The sequence below is a fragment of the Rhea pennata genome, chromosome 11 (assembly GCF_028389875.1).
Source record: "Rhea pennata isolate bPtePen1 chromosome 11, bPtePen1.pri, whole genome shotgun sequence".
Taxonomy (NCBI): Eukaryota; Metazoa; Chordata; class Aves; order Rheiformes; family Rheidae; genus Rhea; species Rhea pennata.
Genome location: NC_084673.1, coordinates 16,061,886 through 16,079,495, shown reverse-complemented (window position 1 = coordinate 16,079,495; position 17,610 = coordinate 16,061,886). Strand labels below are relative to the sequence as shown.

Below are 17,610 nucleotides of genomic sequence, written 5' to 3'. Positions count from 1 at the left end.
AAGCCTGGTTCCTTCCACATATAACCTGGGTTTTGGGGGCTCAGAGGCCTCAAGATGTTTGTAAATTGGTCAGATTCTTCAGTTTTCTCTTGTCTTGCCAAAACATTCTGAAGAGAAGTGCGCAGTTCAGATTGAGATGGAAATAGGTGAGTTTGGAGGGTATCTCATATTGGGGATTGTTGGGGTTGTCATTCTCACAGTTTGTTTCAGATCTTACCTTGGCAACTGTTGGCATTATCCCTTTTGGGAGCATGTTACATTAAGGAGATTCACATGGCTTCTTGCTCCCCAGGTATATATATGAGTGTCAGAAGTCAGCTTCCAGCAGAAATACGGAATTGAGGCAGTTCCTCACTGTATCTCTGAGCTTGCCAAAACAAATACTGGTACTCTTGTAGAAAAGTCTGTGTTTACAAGATTTACAGAGCTGCTACTGGGCAAATAAGGGTGGTGAGCCTTTGGGGAGCCCAGAATGCTCCTAAGGCAGGAAATCCATTCACCTGAGATTGTATGGTGGTGGTTGTGTCATGACACTCCTTGACAGCTAGCTCTAAGCCTCTCCGTTCTTGCTGGCTCTGAGCGTGTTTCCCACTCAGTGCAGAGCCTGGGTATGTCTGGCATGGTGATGTGCATCTGGGAGGGGAAATATTCATGGAGAAAATAATCAGAGCTGAGTGGGGGAGATTCCAAGTTCAGAGTAGTCCTCGAGCTGGGCCAACATCTTAATAAATCTCGTTGCTTCTTGTCTAACCTTCAAAAATTTGGCTTGCTAAACTGGAGTCACTTTTACTTTGCAACTCTTCGAGCACTTTTACTTTGCAACTGTTTGAGCACTGTGTGAGCTATCCAAAACGTGGTCTATCCCAGGATCTCCCAACCAGACACCAGAGACATTGGCTCTGCTTTTGTCTAAGGGGAATCCAAAGTATTTGGTGGGGATTATAGCAGGAGCTACTGGTAGTTTTGATGGGATAGTTATAGGCCATTCGCTGATCCTGGTTTTAGATTCTGTTAGTGCTTTGCTGATTTGGATCTGAATCCAGCATGCGATTGCATGTTCAGTTATGGAACTTCCTAAATGTTTTGCTGGCTCATGCATGCCTGGTTTTGGCTTGCAGAATTGGAGACCAGCCCCTCAGCAGTGCTAGAGAAGAGAGCATCATGCTATGCCCTTCCTAAGGTTGTTTGTGCTTCCTCTTTGGCAGATCTTTTACTAGACAGCAACACCTTCAGAGGCTGCTTTTATCACTGTAATGAGGGCAATTGTACTGGACCTGTGAAGTGCTGGAAATGAGACCATAGCCATTTCCCTGTGCACAAGCAAACAAGACACTGTTCTCAAGAATTTTCCTTGATTATCGTGGCTTATCTACTGTACCGTCATCTTAAGAACAGGCACTTTTTCTGTGGTCATGCAAACCAGTTTGTTACCCACTCAAAACACAGTAAAGCAGACTAAATTCTTGGTGATTAAGCTGCTTCCCTTGTACCTGGAACATGCCAAAGAAAATCAACAACCTAAACAGCATGTATTTGTACTATTCTAGAGATACAATGTAAGCAGTTTTAGTTTGGCTATTCTAGTGGCATAATATTTCAGGGATGATGACAGGTGAACCTCCTGATATTATGAATTCCCAGTTCAAGAATCGCTGTAAAAGGTTATTTGATATGAGAGAGTGCTAATTGTACAAATCATTACCTCTAGCGTGACATGCCTCTGCTGTTTATTCTGTAGCAGTAATTAATTCTATAATTAGAAAATGTTCTGTTAGGTACTTCTCTGGGAATCCAGCCTATTGCCTGATGCAGGAGGCTTTCAAGAAGCTGAAGTGGCGCAAAGATGACCTTGGGAATTTGGCTACTTTGCCAGCACGAGCTAGGTTGCTTCATTGGGAGATTATTACTTTAAAATATAGCCTTTACGTGTTGGACAACCTCATTTCTTGTTGCTGAGATTCAGTGCCACGAATGGATGGATGTGCCGTGGCCCTTGTGGGAATGCAGACCTGGCATCCCCCTGTGCGTCTGCTTCTGCTGGGTCTGCCAGTGTCTCCCCTTCTGTGAGAAGCTTGTGTGAAATGAGAGTACATCATAAAGTATCAGCATGAACACAAGGAAATCAATAAGCAATTTGTGTGATAATTAATTAGGGTGCCAGAATGAATTACTCCTTCTTCCCCTTCTGATTTGTGTAACAGTCACCTCTGATTTGGGAAGTTGCTGTTTTTTCAATTATAATTTAGTCTCTGTCGTTGGTATATTTGGCTGTGACCAGAAGGAAGGGGGTGACAGATAGCAGATCCCAGTGTGCGAACTTGCTCGTCCCCGTCGGGCAGGGCCCGGCGACGAGGAAGCGCGCCACGCGTGGGTCTGGCGCAGGAGGCGGAGTGTCGCTTGTGAACGCGGCCCGGCGCAGGAGCCGCCTCGGGCGTCCTTTGTGCCGCGCTCAGCTTTCCTGTCTGTGCTGAGGTGGTTGCTGTTACCGAGCTTCCTGCGTACGTGCCTATCCTTGCTGTCCTGCTCCTTTTCCGTAGTCACACAGAAGACTAATTAAATGAGCTCATTTTTTAAATACACCAGGTAGTGAGATAGATACCAGCTTCACTTTTAGAGCTTTAAGAGGATAATTTCCTTTCTTTTCAGCAAATTGACTTGTGTCCACAGAAACAAGCCTCCCGAAGCATCTCTAGCAGGTCTCTAATGATAACGAATAACTCTGCGTTTTACTTGATAGTAGGCAACACGAAAGGGCTCTGCACGTGGAATGTTTCTTAAGGATCAGAAGTGAAGCAGGGATATCACCGGAGCTTTGTAAATGAGCGTGTGCAATTGGGAGTTTCTGGGGGGAGGGGAGGCGGAGGAGGGGAAGAGATGTTGGTATAACAACCAAAACAGTTTTACTGTGGTGTCCTAAAAACTTGATAGAAAATTAAATGACTCTGGAGCTTTCATAAAAAATTATTTTGTGTGAAAGGCAGTTCTGTTTTTCTTCTTCTTACCTAACTCCTAAATTTTCCAAGGATTTCAATTGACTTTCCTTTAAAACTGACTTTCTTCCCTTTTTACTTTTTGAAAGCTTGGAGAAGATGGAATTTATTTAATATTTTTGTCATGTGTAATGTATTTCCAACACAGTTTTCAGGGCACATCGAGAGCTCGTCTTTATGAAAGGTCAAATATCAAGAGGCACTGAATACCTGAAATTTATGCTAGAGGTGGTCAGAACTGGGTTATAACTACTTGTGAACACTTTTAATCTGAAATAGTTTGCTAGACCTCAGAATTCATCTTATCTATACAGGAACTTCAAGCATTTCTAAGAAAAGTACTACTAATAAGTAGTTAAGGTTATTACTACCTCCAATTCATCTCTCTGTAGTGGTTCATTCATACGGTTGCTATCTTTGTGGTATTTTAACACAGGACCAAATACGCTATAATAGTATGGTTGGCGTGCATGCATGTTTGAGGAAGAGAGATGTTTTTTTCTTTGTAATTCATGGTGTCAAAAAGAAATTCTTTTGCATTTTAAATATTCCAAGAACTATAAATGCAGTCAGTGCTTTCTGACTATATTAAAGTATATTAAAGTAGTTTTGCAGCATCAAGTTTAAAATCTGTATTTTTTATTCCGATTGGTCCAGATGCAACTTTCACAGGAAGCCCAGTCAGGTCTAGGAGACTTTCTTCCATTAGAGGACTACATTTGATGTCCATCAGAAAAGTTCTAATTTGGCTAGAAATATGTTCAGGGAGAAGAATTCCAACCAATTCATAATCTTTTTTTGTAATCACAGTGCAGTGACAAGGAAACTGAAGTTTGGCCCTAAATGCATTGTGGAGGCACTGGCTTCTTACTTAACGTCTGTCTGTTATGTCTGTCACATTTTCAAGAACTGAAAGCAGAGAGTCACATGCTGCCTACTCAAACCAAGCTAAACTGCTGCTCAATTTGTAAGTCATTTGGTTTTAATTAGCAGAACCCTTTGGATGAATGTACTGATATGTCTCTTCTGGTTGTATCGAGTCAGAGTACAGGTTCCCTCTGGTTCCTTAGTGAAGCTCTTACCTTTTTCAAATGAAAGAGTACATTGTTTATTTACAAAGCAGCTTTTACTGCAAGCCTCTTATCTAGCCCAGCTAGATAGGTTTAGGTTTTTAAGTAAATTGTATTTGGTGGAGGTTAGCTGAAAGGTGTCAGAGTTCAATGAATGCAGCTTTTGTTTTGGAACTAAATCAAGGAATTGCTCAGTATCTTAAAATTAAGAAACAGAAGGTGAAAGACTCTGATAAAATTATAAAAATTGTTGTATAGGATACTACAATCACCAAGTGATTGGAAAGGAATATAGAAAACCTTGTAGCTTTTCCAAGCCGTGATGGATTAATTATCCTTCAGCTGTCAATAATTTGGGATTAACAAAGGGATCTGAATGGAATCTTAAAGTTTCAAATAGATCAGAATGACTTAAGTGCACATCAATAATCAGCTTGTTAGCCCTGAACTCAGGTTGGTGTGGAGACAAATTATTTTAGCCCCAGGCACTGTTCCCAACACAGTACTAAAAGTAATGGATGGTGGGTAGCTCCTGAACATCGTAACACCCCCAACATTCAAATTGCTCACTTTGAATCATGGTAGCTCCTTGTGGGAATTAACTTGGAGTGCTTTGAATTCGGCAGTTCAGGTTCTTGCACAGATTTTGGACTGAAAAGGGGATGCTGCGAGTTGGGCTCAGCTTCCAGCCCCCAGTTTCCCAGAGGATGGTGCTCTTCTACTCTGGCATTGCCCTTGCTGGACATGAGCCCCCGCTGGAGACTTTGCCCCCAACACTTCACGTCCAGTCCCACCGTGTTGTCTGATAAACAAGCCGAAGCCCAGGGTGTTTGTCATTGCACTTGTCACTGTCTGCAGGACTTGCTCAGCCCTGCCTTTATCCATCACATCACCACTTCATTGGCTCGCCCTGCCCACGCAAGCTCCTGGCTTTGCCTGAGGTGAGGGTTTCTGAGAGTGAAGCAAATCTGTATTTACAAAAAGCTCCTGCACAGGACTTTGTTGGAGAAAAGGGGAGACGTGCTGGAGAATAAAGCGTGCAGTGGCTCCCAGAGAGCTGGTTTCCAGCACGTGCTGATAGCACGGCGGTGATGGCTGGGAGGTACAAACCGTCCTTCGTCCTCACCTGGCATGTCTCTGGATGGACTGATACCCTGCAGCTAAACACTGCAGTAGATACAGAAGGGTTGAGTAAACATTTGGGTTTTCTTAGACCTAAATAGCAGCATTAGATCTGCTGGAGGATGAAGTAAAAAAACTTACAGAAAACAAGGTGGATTCATATGTCGTGCGTCATCCCCCCCTGTTCTCATTCTGTAATTCTTTAAGAATTACAGATTGCTTTAAACATTGTCAGTGATTAGTGTTATCTCCAATAGTCTTTCTGTTAGCATTAGCTACTACAGCTCTGGATGTATAACTTTGGTTGCGTAATTGTTTTCCTTGTGATCCTTTCATGATAATTAGGCAATTAGTGTTAATCTAACATTAATGTTGAAAATCCAGCCACCCAAGTGAGTGAATTCCTCCAGTTAAAGATACTAACAGTTTTTATTTGGCTGTGCTGTGCAATATGAAGACTTTGTGTCACGGATTAAAATGAAGATGTCTGTATAAAAAAACAAAACCAGAAAATGCTACATTTTTACAGTGCAATATTCCTACTAGTTCTGTACATCCTGTGAGAGGTTGTTGACTTCTGTGCACATAATTGTATGCTCCTTCAAACTGAATTCAGCCTTAGTATTTTATTGCTAATTTGCCTTTTTTTCATGGTAGGAAGGACCTATGCTAAAGTGGGAGCAGAAGAAGAGAACTTCTTGCTTAATTGGGAAAGTTTGAAATTCTGTGACCTTAGACCCTCAGTTAAGTGTTTACTTGGGAGAGTTTTTGGCCTGTGGTTCGGCCATCCTCAACTGTTCCAGTATCTGCAAAATAATCCAACTGATTTCATTGCTGGACTGCACTAAAATGTAAAATTTCATCTCTTGATTTGTGATTGACAGGGAGAAGGGATGGTTGCTGGATGGTTTAGTATGGACAGAAATCAGATGGCATGGAGTTTTGATTATAATAGGTGTCTACATTACTATTCATTTTAGGTTATCATGGCTTAAAATTTACACAGACTGATCTGTGTAATGTAAAAACGGAGAAAATCAAACAGAATCCAAAACGCTGTGGTAATGCCAGCGTATTTGTGATGATTTTCTCGTAATGAACCTTTCCACCTGTGCAGGTTTTTCACCAATATTGAGATAACCTCAGTAATGTATTTGTGTCTCGTGTAAAATAAAACGCGCCGAGAGCTGAGCGCGCGAGCGTGGGCCGGCAGCTCCGGAGCTGCCCCAGCCTGTGAGGCCTCGTCTCCAGGGCGGTATCAGACACCTGTTGGCTTCCGTGGGGGCAGAGTGGGATATAAAGTGGGAAATCCGATGACTGATGTTTAAGTGAGATATGTCTAGATTCTTGCCTCTTCTTTTCACTCTGAGGCTTTAACTATGATCATTTCTAAAGAGCAGCTGACATGTGTTTATGGTTTGTTTAATGGATGTTGAATGAAGTGACCTGACTGCATTTCTGGGTTTGAAAGTGTGTATTTCTTAACCAGGTCAAGGTCCCTCGGAGCTGGGAGCTGAGCCTGTGTTTTGGGTAGGCTGACAGTTAGACTGTGCCTTCAGGAAGCACTAATGCCGCTGTACTGTTTCAGTTCTTCCTCTTCCCAGGGGAGAGGGTAGTAAGATCCGGAAATTAGTCTTTATCTTAACCACTCTTCAGAAGGAACCTGTCTTTCCGGGGGAGATGGTGGATCATTTTCTGCTGGTGTTTAGGAGGACCGAAAGCTGACTTAAGGCTTCAAAGCTTCTGTTCCTTAGGATTAAAAAAAAGACCAATGGTTACCCTCTCTTTACACACCCCTCTAACACAAAATAGTCCTGAAAGAATGAAGTGATACAGTTTTTTTGACATGTGTTAAAATACTGCTTCTTTAATCCTTGCTTGCTTTTAGTCTTAATTCCAAAAGCGAACTGTACGTGCATAAAGCAGGACGGGAGCCTCCCGCCCTGAGCGGGGCCGCGCTTTCTGCAGGGGCGCAGGCTGGGCCCGGGGCTGCCGCCGGGCCCCTCCGTGGCTCCCGGGTGCCCCTGGCAGAGCTCCTCCGGGAGGTCCAAGTGTGTAAGGATACGAGGTACGATATCCCGTTTAGCAGTATACAGAGAAGTGCTAATGCTGTTATTTCCTCAAGTGGACCTCCGTGAGTTCTGATTTCATTGCTCTTTTTTTTTTTTTTTTTTTTTTCCCTAGGAAACTTAGTCTAGTAAGGTTTTCATCTCTATAAAAGTTAGTTATTTTATTTATTCAGCTTGCTTTTCTGCTCGCTGCTTTCCCAGATGACATAGATTAGTGGATTAGTGCATAATACCTAAGACTATCATGTCGTGCCTGAAAAGGAGGGGATAGTTTTAGAAAACTGTCTGTGTGAATTTGCCAGCTATGTTTGGCATGGTTGCTGCTTTTGATGCCTTTGTAGAGGTTTAATGCCCATGAGCTAGAAAAGTTTATGGTCAGAAATAAATATCTGAACTATAGTTACTCTATACATAATTTTTTTAATGCATGATAATACTGAAGCTATAGAAAATTTTCTGCTTTTTTTTTTCCCGAGAGTTGTGTTATCTTATGAGTCTGGAACAGGTTAAATTGCTCTGTGGACAATTTAACTGCAGGAATCTCTGCCCCCAAGAAAATCATTAATTTTACATAAACTGACTCTATTGCAAATGCCAGGGACAACCGAAGTTTCTTTTCTGTTCTCCTTCTCCTCTCCTCTCTGGAAGAGACTGTTTGAAGATGAGACTATTGACTGCACATTTTTCTCCAAAAAAAACCAAGCAAACAAAAAAAAACCACACACACGCCTGGGTTTTATTGAGCTATACATGATTTTCTAAAACCATTTTAAATATAGATTGAAAGTATGTCTTTGGAAAATATTACTGGAAGAAAATGCATTTCTTCTGTTACGAGTTAATTAAGTCCACCCTGCTGATTTTTTTATTTATTTATTTGTTTATTTAGTTTTTAAATTGGCATTGAAAATGTGATGGTTACAGCCTTAAGGAATATTGCATTTAGCGATTCAGTGGAAAATATGACTATAGCTCCCATGGGCTCATGTTGAGTAATATAACAGCACTGTCAGCTTTCCTCTGTCTCTTTTGCATGGCCTTTACCCATATAATATCAGAGTTACCTGGGCAACGTTTTTATTCTTGCCTTCATAAAGCTGGTCCTTGCTTGCCGGCAGCCTCTGTGCGGATACACGTGCGTTGGCCACGTGGTGGGCCAGCCCGCGCTCGCCGCCGCGTGCCCAGCTTGCTTATCCCTCCGTGCTCAGGAGCAGGGGCCCTTGAGTAAATATTTCTATTAAAAGATCAGGGTCGTTGTTGTCTTTCATATTGATAACGGAGTTTTTCTAGGACAATTTAATTTGGGCCAGGCTTAAGGAGGTAGCGTCAGACTCCAGTTCTTTCTGCTGGTACTGGGAGAGCAGATAACCTCATCACATGTATCCCATGCAACCTGCCTTCCTTGTCGTGCAGGATGCAGCACAAGCTGAATTCTGTATTTTGAGGTGTCAAACTGAAGTATCCAGACCATTGCTTAAAACCCTACATGAGCATTTTTTTTCATTTATTTCTTTTATATTTGTCTAGTTGAAACATTCTGTTTTTAGCTTTGAAAGTGAATTTTTTTAACTCTTAATTGTAATGTCTAGACGTTAGGTAGAAGCAATAAGTATTTTTCCTGCTTAAAATTGCCCTATTTTTTTTTTCTTTTAGACTATCTGGAAGTTTGTTACACGTTCCCCCTGATGGAGGTGTAATTCTCTTTTCTTGGGGAGATGCATCTGCAGGAGAAATGCTTTTCACCTCTGCTTTTGTGTAGTAATTGTGAAAGAAGCTCAGAGGAGACCTCTTTCAAGTTTGCATTTGCCTCTGGGGAGTAATTGCATATGCCATATCTTCTTGAAGGTGTATTTGTAACTTGTAGGACTTGCAGCTCACTGGAAGTTTACCGCTGTCGCGTTTCATTGTGTGCCTGTAGTTGGTCTTTCATATGTAAACTTCACTGCGCAAAGCCGTTGTGATAGAAACAGGCTCATTTAAAAATACTCCAAGACAAATGTGAATAAGAAAACTTAATTTTATACGTGAAAGTTGGATAATCCTCTTAGAAATGTTGTTTTTTTATATCAATAAGCATTATAGAGCAAAGTCATTTTGTTCTGTTTAGTATTGAATTTTAAAAGTAAAAATACAGCTAAAATGCAGATATGTTAAGGATGCTGAAAAGTACGATCTTATGAGGGTGGACTATAGCATTTTGTGTATAGCATTCTGATTTGTAGGCTGAGTATTCCAATGGGGTTGGATGCCTGAATCTTTTAAAAATCCCAGCCATAAATATCTACGTTTTTTGCCTATAAGCCTGAATCATATCTATCAAAGTCATGCAAATCTTAGTAGAAACCTAAAAATGGATCAAAGTTGCAACGTTCAGTAGTACCTGCAAAGGATGAGGGAGGATTTGAGTTGTTAAACTGGGAATTCCCTTGTAGGCTTCAATACCAGCTCAAACATGGCTGGAGTCTCAGAGAATCTGTTGTTGTCATGCGATACAGGGCTTAAGATAATGGCTAAAATAGGACCAACCCATGGTCTTCCTGCACCCAAAGGCTACCCCTGCTGGGACCCGGAAGATGTGATCTGCATATTACATCTCCTCTCTACCAAAAACATAAATTTCAAAACTAGAATTCCAGACTGTCAGGATACAACTCAGAAATTTCAGTGTTTCTGGTTACTACAATCAATTTTTAGCTTTCACCATTGGAGTTTTATTAAGGCAGGATGACAGCTTCCTTCATGCCAGGAGGAACTCCAGCATTATGCACAGACTCTAGAGATAGCAACGTATAATAGAGATGAAACAGCCAAAATTGACCTGTGCTTTGTGAAAAGCATCAGGAGAGGGCATTTCTGTGTTTTTGAATTACAATGATACAGGAAGAATTCTTGTTTTACCTGAACTGGAGAAAATATTAAATCGCAGGCTTATGTGCGTTTGAGGTGGAGTGCCACAAGGTTCAAGTGAGACATGGAGAGTGCCTCGTGAGGAGCATCCATAAGTACTCATTTGCTTCCTTTTTATTTGTTCACACTCATTCCTCATTTTCTTTCCCTGTTTGGTATTCCCCAGTCAGTGGTACTTCATCCTGGTTGCTCTTTGTAGCAAGGCTGTGATTGCTGTGGATTCAGATCCCGTTACCTGCAGCACACTGTCAGGGCTGAAAGCACCGAGAAGAGGTGTAGAGGTGGTGAGCACGTGTAGGCAGCCTCCCGGAGAGCTTGGACCTCCTGGCCAGCTTGCAAAAGAGCCTGTTTCTTGTCTGGGAAACAAATGAAAAACCATTAACCACCATCCATCTATTTGCACTGAGATTATACATGTAAATGGCTAAATTGCAGCTTAATGGTGTTCATTTGTTAATGTGGCAGTCTGGAAACCAGCCTCTTAAACTGGGCATCTTCGTGTTTTGAGGCAGGTGAGAATCTTTTAAAACCTTTACATTTTTAGTGTTATGTTCTATTGTCTTTGTGTTGTCTCTCACTCTTATTTTTAATTCAATCTGGGTTTGTCTTTAAGAAGGATAAAGTGAAGAACAAAAGGTGTCAAAGATGATATGGAGGCCTGACAATCAGCTTTGGAGAAAAGGTTTTCAGTGGGAAGTTTGACCATCTGCTTTGTTAGGGCAAGTCACTGCGTTAGAAGACCTTAGAGCTAAGAACTGAAAGGTGAATTAAAAATGTCAAAGAGCTTGTTACTGAAAATCTGATTTTCTGTGATAACATTTTAAAGAGAGAATCTTTGTTTTCTATTTAATTTCAGGGTAAATTTTCAAAATGAAACTTGTCTTCAAAAAGTTTCATTTTGAAGTAATAGAAAAACAAGTTTTCTTCTTTTTTTTCCTTCCTAATTTCAAACATCTGCCTCCTTCTATTACTGCCCAGCAGGAAAAAGCAAAAACGATTTGAAAGAGAGCAGTGGAAAAGAAGCACTTCTGCGCACAGTGTGATACACCCGTCCTTTTTCCATTTCCTCCTTTTAGGAAAATGGGAGAAGGATAATAAAATGCCCTTGTAGGAATTGGTTTTCATGTGTCCTAGTTTCTGTACATTTGTCAGTGATACGGTATTCTGTACAACCCAAAAGATCAGTGTCAAGAACTGACACTCTTATTGATAGGTTGTTTGTTGCTTTGTAGATCTGCAAACTGCCTTGATTTCTGCAAACCAAAGGCATATCTAAATGAATAGTGCTGTGTGGCGATGCTAGACCAGCCCGTGGTTTCAGGTAGTGTGTGAGGGACTACAGTGAGTTCAGTCCTACTACTAGTGTTTTGAATATCTTTGCATACAACTGCCTTCTGGGTGCACCGGGCAGATGGTAGGTATATGCCAAGAAATGATTCTTTGGGGGGGGGGGGGGGGGAGGTTTAGCCCACGTAATACAGACTTTTTGTCACTAGACCAGTCTGGCGTTGCGTGTCTCTGAGCAATTGTAGGATAACTCAAGGGATCTGACACAATTAATGCTGAAAACAATGAATCGGGATGAATACTGACGTTTTGGAAGAGATCTTGATACAGAATTTAAATTTTGCGATTCTTTAAAAATTAATGTGGATTGACATCTCTTGTAACTTAGTGAGAAAGCTTGACCTAGTAATGCAGAGATCAAAATCATTCCATTGCAGTGAATATACATGCTGAAGATCAAGTAAAAGCAAATGAAGCAGATCACTGAATTTCTGAGAAATGAAGGTACTGCATAAACTTCTACAGTACATACCAACTCCATATGCTGTCTTCGTAATGCTATAATTAAGCCAAAGAGTCATGTCAAACTGCCCTTTTCCATCTGCTCTGTGATCTGTTCAGGGACCAATTCGGAAAGAATGACAGCTGACCTCGAAAAGGATGCGTTCGGCTAATGTACCCTCCACCAGGGCTGATACTTAAACAGAGCTCGTCCCCTTTCATAAATGGGTATGAATTGTTTTCCATTAAACTGGAAAAAATAAAACATTGGGCTTGCTGTTAAGCAGGCTTGTTCAGAATTTTTGTTTCGGAAAGTGCCCCTCGGTGTTAGCTGACCCATTTGATTGCTCATAAAAATATTCTTCTATTCTATTTCTAGCTATGTAAACTACAGCGTGGTGGCAAAAGTTTCAAACAGCACTGTTGGTTTTTTCTCTATTCACTTTTCGTAGTTTTTGCCCAAACAAGCCTGTTAATAATAAAGTCTCAGAAGTTTGGTATGAATAATTGACATGTGAGACATGCAAAACACAGCCTGTATTTATGATCCTAATTGATTTCATTTATTTTGCATCTCCTGTGATTTTCTCACTGTCAGTCTTGCCATTATCTTAATGTTGTTGTTTCCAATAACACTCAGAAAAGTCATTTTAAAGGCAGGGGGTCTTTCCGCGCAGATGCATCAGGTGTAAAGCTCACTTTCCTCGGAGATGATGGAATTGGCTGAAGGAAACCCCATGGAAAAGCACAGCTTAAAACCCAGGGTTTGGCCATCTGTTTGAATCCGTGTTACCTTGTGCAAGTCTGCTTAATGCTTGGTCCCGCGAGCATCTGTATTCATCTAATACGGGCAAGATTTTGTTGGGACAGGGAGGTGTGAAAGATGTTAGCGCTGGAATCAGTGCAGTATTTAGAAGGCTGTAATGGTTTCTAGAGAAGGCAAACGGGAGCTGCCTGCCAGCGGGGGCGACTGCTGCGGTTACGCTTTCTGATTAGGAAAAAATAGTTCCATCTGCCCAGTCAGACTGCCGGGAACCCCGCGAGCCATCCCAGGCGTTAGAGCTCGAGGCAGCCATCTGATCTTTGGAGGCATTAGATCCATATGTGAACTTATCTCTCACAACGCTGCTGTGAATCTGGGCGGCTTCCACAAGCTGTCTGCCCTCCGGACCTTGAAAGCTAGAGCCACCCCCCCTTAAAAATATGGCTCTTGCTCTGTGGTTAGTGACTGGCTCCCATTTCTACCTTCCCACGAAACAGAAGAGTCTGGGGCTCGCCAGCATCTAGTTCTTCGCAATTAATGCAAACTGATCGAGGTAGATGTACCTAATGTGGTTTCTCGTGCAGGCTTTCTGCTGGCCTGGAATAAGAATAGTAGTAGCTCGGTACATCTAGGGAAAAATGTAATTTCTGGCTCCATTTGCTGAGTAGAGTATAAATGTGATGGAGAGTAATCTCAGTTAATTGCGTATTGCACGTCTGGCTGATGGATTTGGCCTCTGTTTCTAGCAGACAGAGAATCCAAATAAGCAGCTGTTCTCTGAGAAGCAAACTCTGCGACCGACTCATCCGGAGATTTTTAGCACCCGCCTTACTTCAAAGTCTTCTTTAAAACAGAAGTTTGGTCTTTAATCTGAGTTCAGTGCGATTTTTGTGAAGTGCACTTCCCTCCTCTCCCCTCCCCTGCTTTTTTTCAACATGTCTTTGGCATTTACATTTAGGCTGTAATCCAGTCCCTCAAGGTTTTGCTCGAGAGCAATACGGTCGGCTTTAGGGCTTGGTGTCCGGTGACAACTGCAGTGAATCCAGCTGTTCTCAGCCTTCCCCTGCTGTTACCGTGTTTGGCTGGAGTTTTTCCAGGGTCTTCAGCTCTAAGTTGGATGTTTCAAGTTGCCATACGCTGGGCTTTTCTCAAGTGCTTTATTCAAGCTGAAAGCAGTTCCAAGGTAAAATTTAAGAAACGAAATTTGAATGAAACTTGATCACTCTATTTATTTATTAACTTACGGTGTGGTTTATTGGGCAAAACTGTGCTTGGTGCAACATTTTGCACCTTCCAGTCTCTCTACGTTTTCTGCCCTCTCTTCCAAAAGGTTAAAGCAGGTGGATGTGACCTGCCCTGTCCGTGTTTCCGTGCTCTCCCGAGCGCTTAGCGCGGACAGTCTCTTCAGTCCAAGCCGCCTCGTTCTTGCAGGCAGAGCTGCGGTTCAGCCGCGGGGCGGCGGGGCGCCGGCCGCTGGCTCGCTTTGGGGGCGCGCGTGGGCGTCCTGGCGGCAGGGTGGTGGCGGGGCCATGGGCAGAAGGTGGCGTGGGTCTGGCAGAGCCTTTTGTTGTGACGGGGAAGGCACTTGTCCCCCAAACGTAATTACGCCGGGCGCCTCAGAGCTGCAGTGTCTTACAGCAGCCAGTGTAATATTTTACGGTAACACAGTTTCCCACCTCCGCGCTTGGAAAAACCATATTGTGCCTCACAGTGGGAGCTGTATTAACGGTGTCATCAGCGATGTAATACAGCTTTTAAGTAACTAGCTTCTCACGAGATGTTGTGAACTGAAACAAGCAGAGGTAAACCGGCCTCCTGAACCACTTTCTGCGGAAAGCTGCGGTTTTACCTGATCCAGGCAGGTCACAGCGGTGCAAAACGCAGCCCCTTGGCACAGTGCCGGTCTGTTTTGCCTAGCATTTCTAGCATATCTCCTAGCATTTATGCAGGGGAGGAGCAGCCCCCAGCTTCGGGGGCGTCGTACGGAGCTGCTCTTTCCAAGCCCTCTCACTGCGCTGCAGCGGGGCCTCACCTGGCTGGAGCGGCAGTTTCCGCTGATGACCCTTCTTGGGGTGTTACACAATTGTCTGTTTTCTCAATGAAGTATTAAATAAAATTGTTTCCACGTCAGGAAATAGGAAGACGACCTGCCACTAAGCCTTAGTTCAACTTTCAAACATGCCTGAGCCTGCTGACCTTCAAGGTCGGCTACAAGGCTCATCTTTATTTTTCCGTCAGACTTTTGCCAGATGGGATGGCTGGAGGCACCGTGTCAGGGCATGGGGAGGGGCTCTTAATGCTGTCGTCGTCATTGAAATAGTGACCGAAGCGGGCCCGCGTGATGGCTGTGTTGGGAGGTTAGCGAGCAGAGTCCCTAGAGGCTTTTCTCTGCTTCGGCGAGCAGAAGGAGACTGTAACCACTGGCTACACATGGGTCAGTGCCTGGACACGAGAGCAGACTTGCACAGCGTTCAGTATCATCCAGCCCGTGCCAGGAGGTCGCTTTGCCCAGCATCTGGTGAAGGAGCGCGGCGGTATTCCCGCTGCCCTAGCGGGGCCCCATGCTCACGAGCTCTGGGGGGGCTTGGGGCAGGCAGTGAGGGGCCCGCTGCAGCCCCGTGCCCTGGCGGCGCTCCTAAGCTCAGCTCTTCTTAAGCGCAGTGTGGATGTTTTGATGCTTTGGCGGGGGCCGCAGCAAGTTTAACAGCTTGCAGCACAGACCGCACTGCACGTGCGTGCAGCCGGTGGCCTCCTGCGAACGTCTCCCTGGAGCCTGCTCCTTCCCTGGAGACGGCGCGGGGCAGCGCAGACTCCTCGCTGCTGCTCTGTTCCCATGGGCTGCCAGGGACATACAGCTGTGCCCGGGCACTTGGTCTGGGGAGCAGCGCGTGCTCCTAGGGCTGTTGCTGCTAGAAACTCTGCTGCCTGCCTCCTGTATCTGCATCTTGTCGCTGGAAAGAAGACAGTGAAAAATGGGGTTGTCTACTCGCGCACTTCCCCTTGCCAGCACCAGCTCTCTGAGGCACCTCTGGGGAGGCAGCGTTTCCAGATGAGGAGGATTTTTGCTCGGTAACTGCAGTCTGATTGAAGCCTGCTCTTGCAGTTCCTGCAGTGCACGTGCCCTCACCCCACAAAGCGCATTGGGACCAGGGTGCCCAGCAACATGGGGACCACTGCTTGCACAGCTTGGTGGTCTCCACATCTGCTGCAGAGGAGGTTGCAGCATCCCCTGCCCCTTGGACAGTGTCTCCTGGGAATGAGCTCTTAGTTATGGCTCTTGGAAGAAAGAAAGCTCTACTGCTTTCTTGTATCTCTTGCAGGAGGCATTAAAAAAAAAAGGAAAGGAAAGGTAAAAAAGAAAAGATGTAAAAAGTAGGAATAAGGGTAATGATCTTCACAGTTACAAATTTCTGGAATCTGGCTTCTAAGTGTCCCTTCATACTGACTCCTGATGCTGTGTAACAGCTGTCATATACTTTAACTAAGCCAAGCTGAACAAAAGGCAATTAAGTTTTAATCAGCAGCACAATTCATTTCAGGTATACATTTCCCATAACAGTGATTTTTAAAGACTTTTTTTTTCCTTGCCTGCTCTGAAGCACAGGCAAGTGTGGTACCGGTCACAGGAGAAGGAAGCCACAGGGGTTGGCAAAGCTGGGGGGACATCGCCACGAAACAGCTCATCCAGCCTCTGAATCCCAGGGCCTGACAGCTGAGACAAACCACTGCTTCATGCTTGCTGATGTTGCGGTCTGATAGGAAAGAGAGACCAATTGGTGATGCTTATTAGGTTTCCTCCTTCCCTCCAATGAAAGCCAAGTTTTGCAAGTAGCTTTCTGTGAAATGCAAAGATCTGGCTTGCAGCCCTCATACTCCACTGTGATAAACGAGGAGATACGACAGCTTCTTCAGAAGAACCCATCCATTCGATGTGACCACAAGTGAAATTTTTGGCAACCTTTGTCCTGAAGAATGAGCTGAGTCTGTGGGGTCTGTGAACAGTTGTCTGGAGTCCTGCAAAGCTTCCCAGCTCTATGGAAGGTTTATACTGCAGCTGGCTCAGCCAGTAGCTGCGTGAAAATTGTAGATCAGTGATTTTCCACTGTAATGTGAAGAATCTTTTATAACACTTGTAGAAAACCTTTACTGTTTTCAGCTGTAGCTTTACAGATAAAAAATGCACTGCAGGTGGAAGTGGAACAGATAATGTTTTTTTCAGTGTACAAACACTGATACTTGGTCTTCGATTTGATTTGGGGATCAGATCTTTAAAATACAAATGAAAAAAACAGGATGTGAAGAAAGCAACTGAGCAAGCCAAGTAAGTAAGCTTGTTCTTTCCTACAGAATTGCTATTCTGGAGATTTTAGGCCTCTGTTTGTTCTGAGAATAAAAGCCAGTGCCATATTGTCCCCGTAATGAGCATCAGTCTCGACATGATGGGGCCATATGGCACAAAGCATTCCTTGCTAGCTCACACATGGGCGAGAGGACGGTGTGCTCTGACTGCTCTGGCTCTGTTGAAGCAGCGGGTCAGCCTGTTGTTCAGGTTATGATACAGACGTCTGTCCATGATGAAATGGTTTGAGGCTATGCATTCAGAAATATTTACAGAAATAAATGCTCACGATGTGCTTGCTGAGCTGTGGGGCAGGTAGCATTGAAATGTCATGGCTGAGTGAATGCGGAGAGCCAAGATGGGGGAAAAAAAATCCAAGTGGTAATAGCAAGTGTGTTGCATAGGAAAGTCACGGTAACGCCGGAGAGGTTGGACATGGGTGTGCAGGGGCCGGGGCCCCTCCCGGGGAGCAGTGCCCGGAGGGAGGTGCACTCGGTGCCGCCGGCCGCGATGCTGGGAGCCGCCGGGGCTCAGCACCTGGCGGAGACTGCACGGGGTCGGC

The 17,610-nt window shown here is 44.0% G+C and overlaps 1 protein-coding gene across 2 annotated transcripts in view; it reads left to right on the top strand.

The window, feature by feature from the left end:
• IL1RAPL2 (interleukin 1 receptor accessory protein like 2) overlaps positions 1 to 17,610 on the top strand; it is a 376,004-nt gene that overhangs the window by 160,892 nt on the left and 197,502 nt on the right. The window contains exon 1 of one of the 2 annotated variants that reach the window (XM_062584648.1): positions 3,915 to 3,957. The exons of the other annotated variant lie outside the window; for it this stretch is intronic. Within the exon in view, the coding sequence (XP_062440632.1) occupies positions 3,918 to 3,957 (40 nt within the window). The 5' untranslated portion in view covers positions 3,915 to 3,917. Of the gene's footprint in view, positions 1 to 3,914; positions 3,958 to 17,610 lie in introns of those variants that run through there. 2 annotated transcript variants of the gene reach the window in all.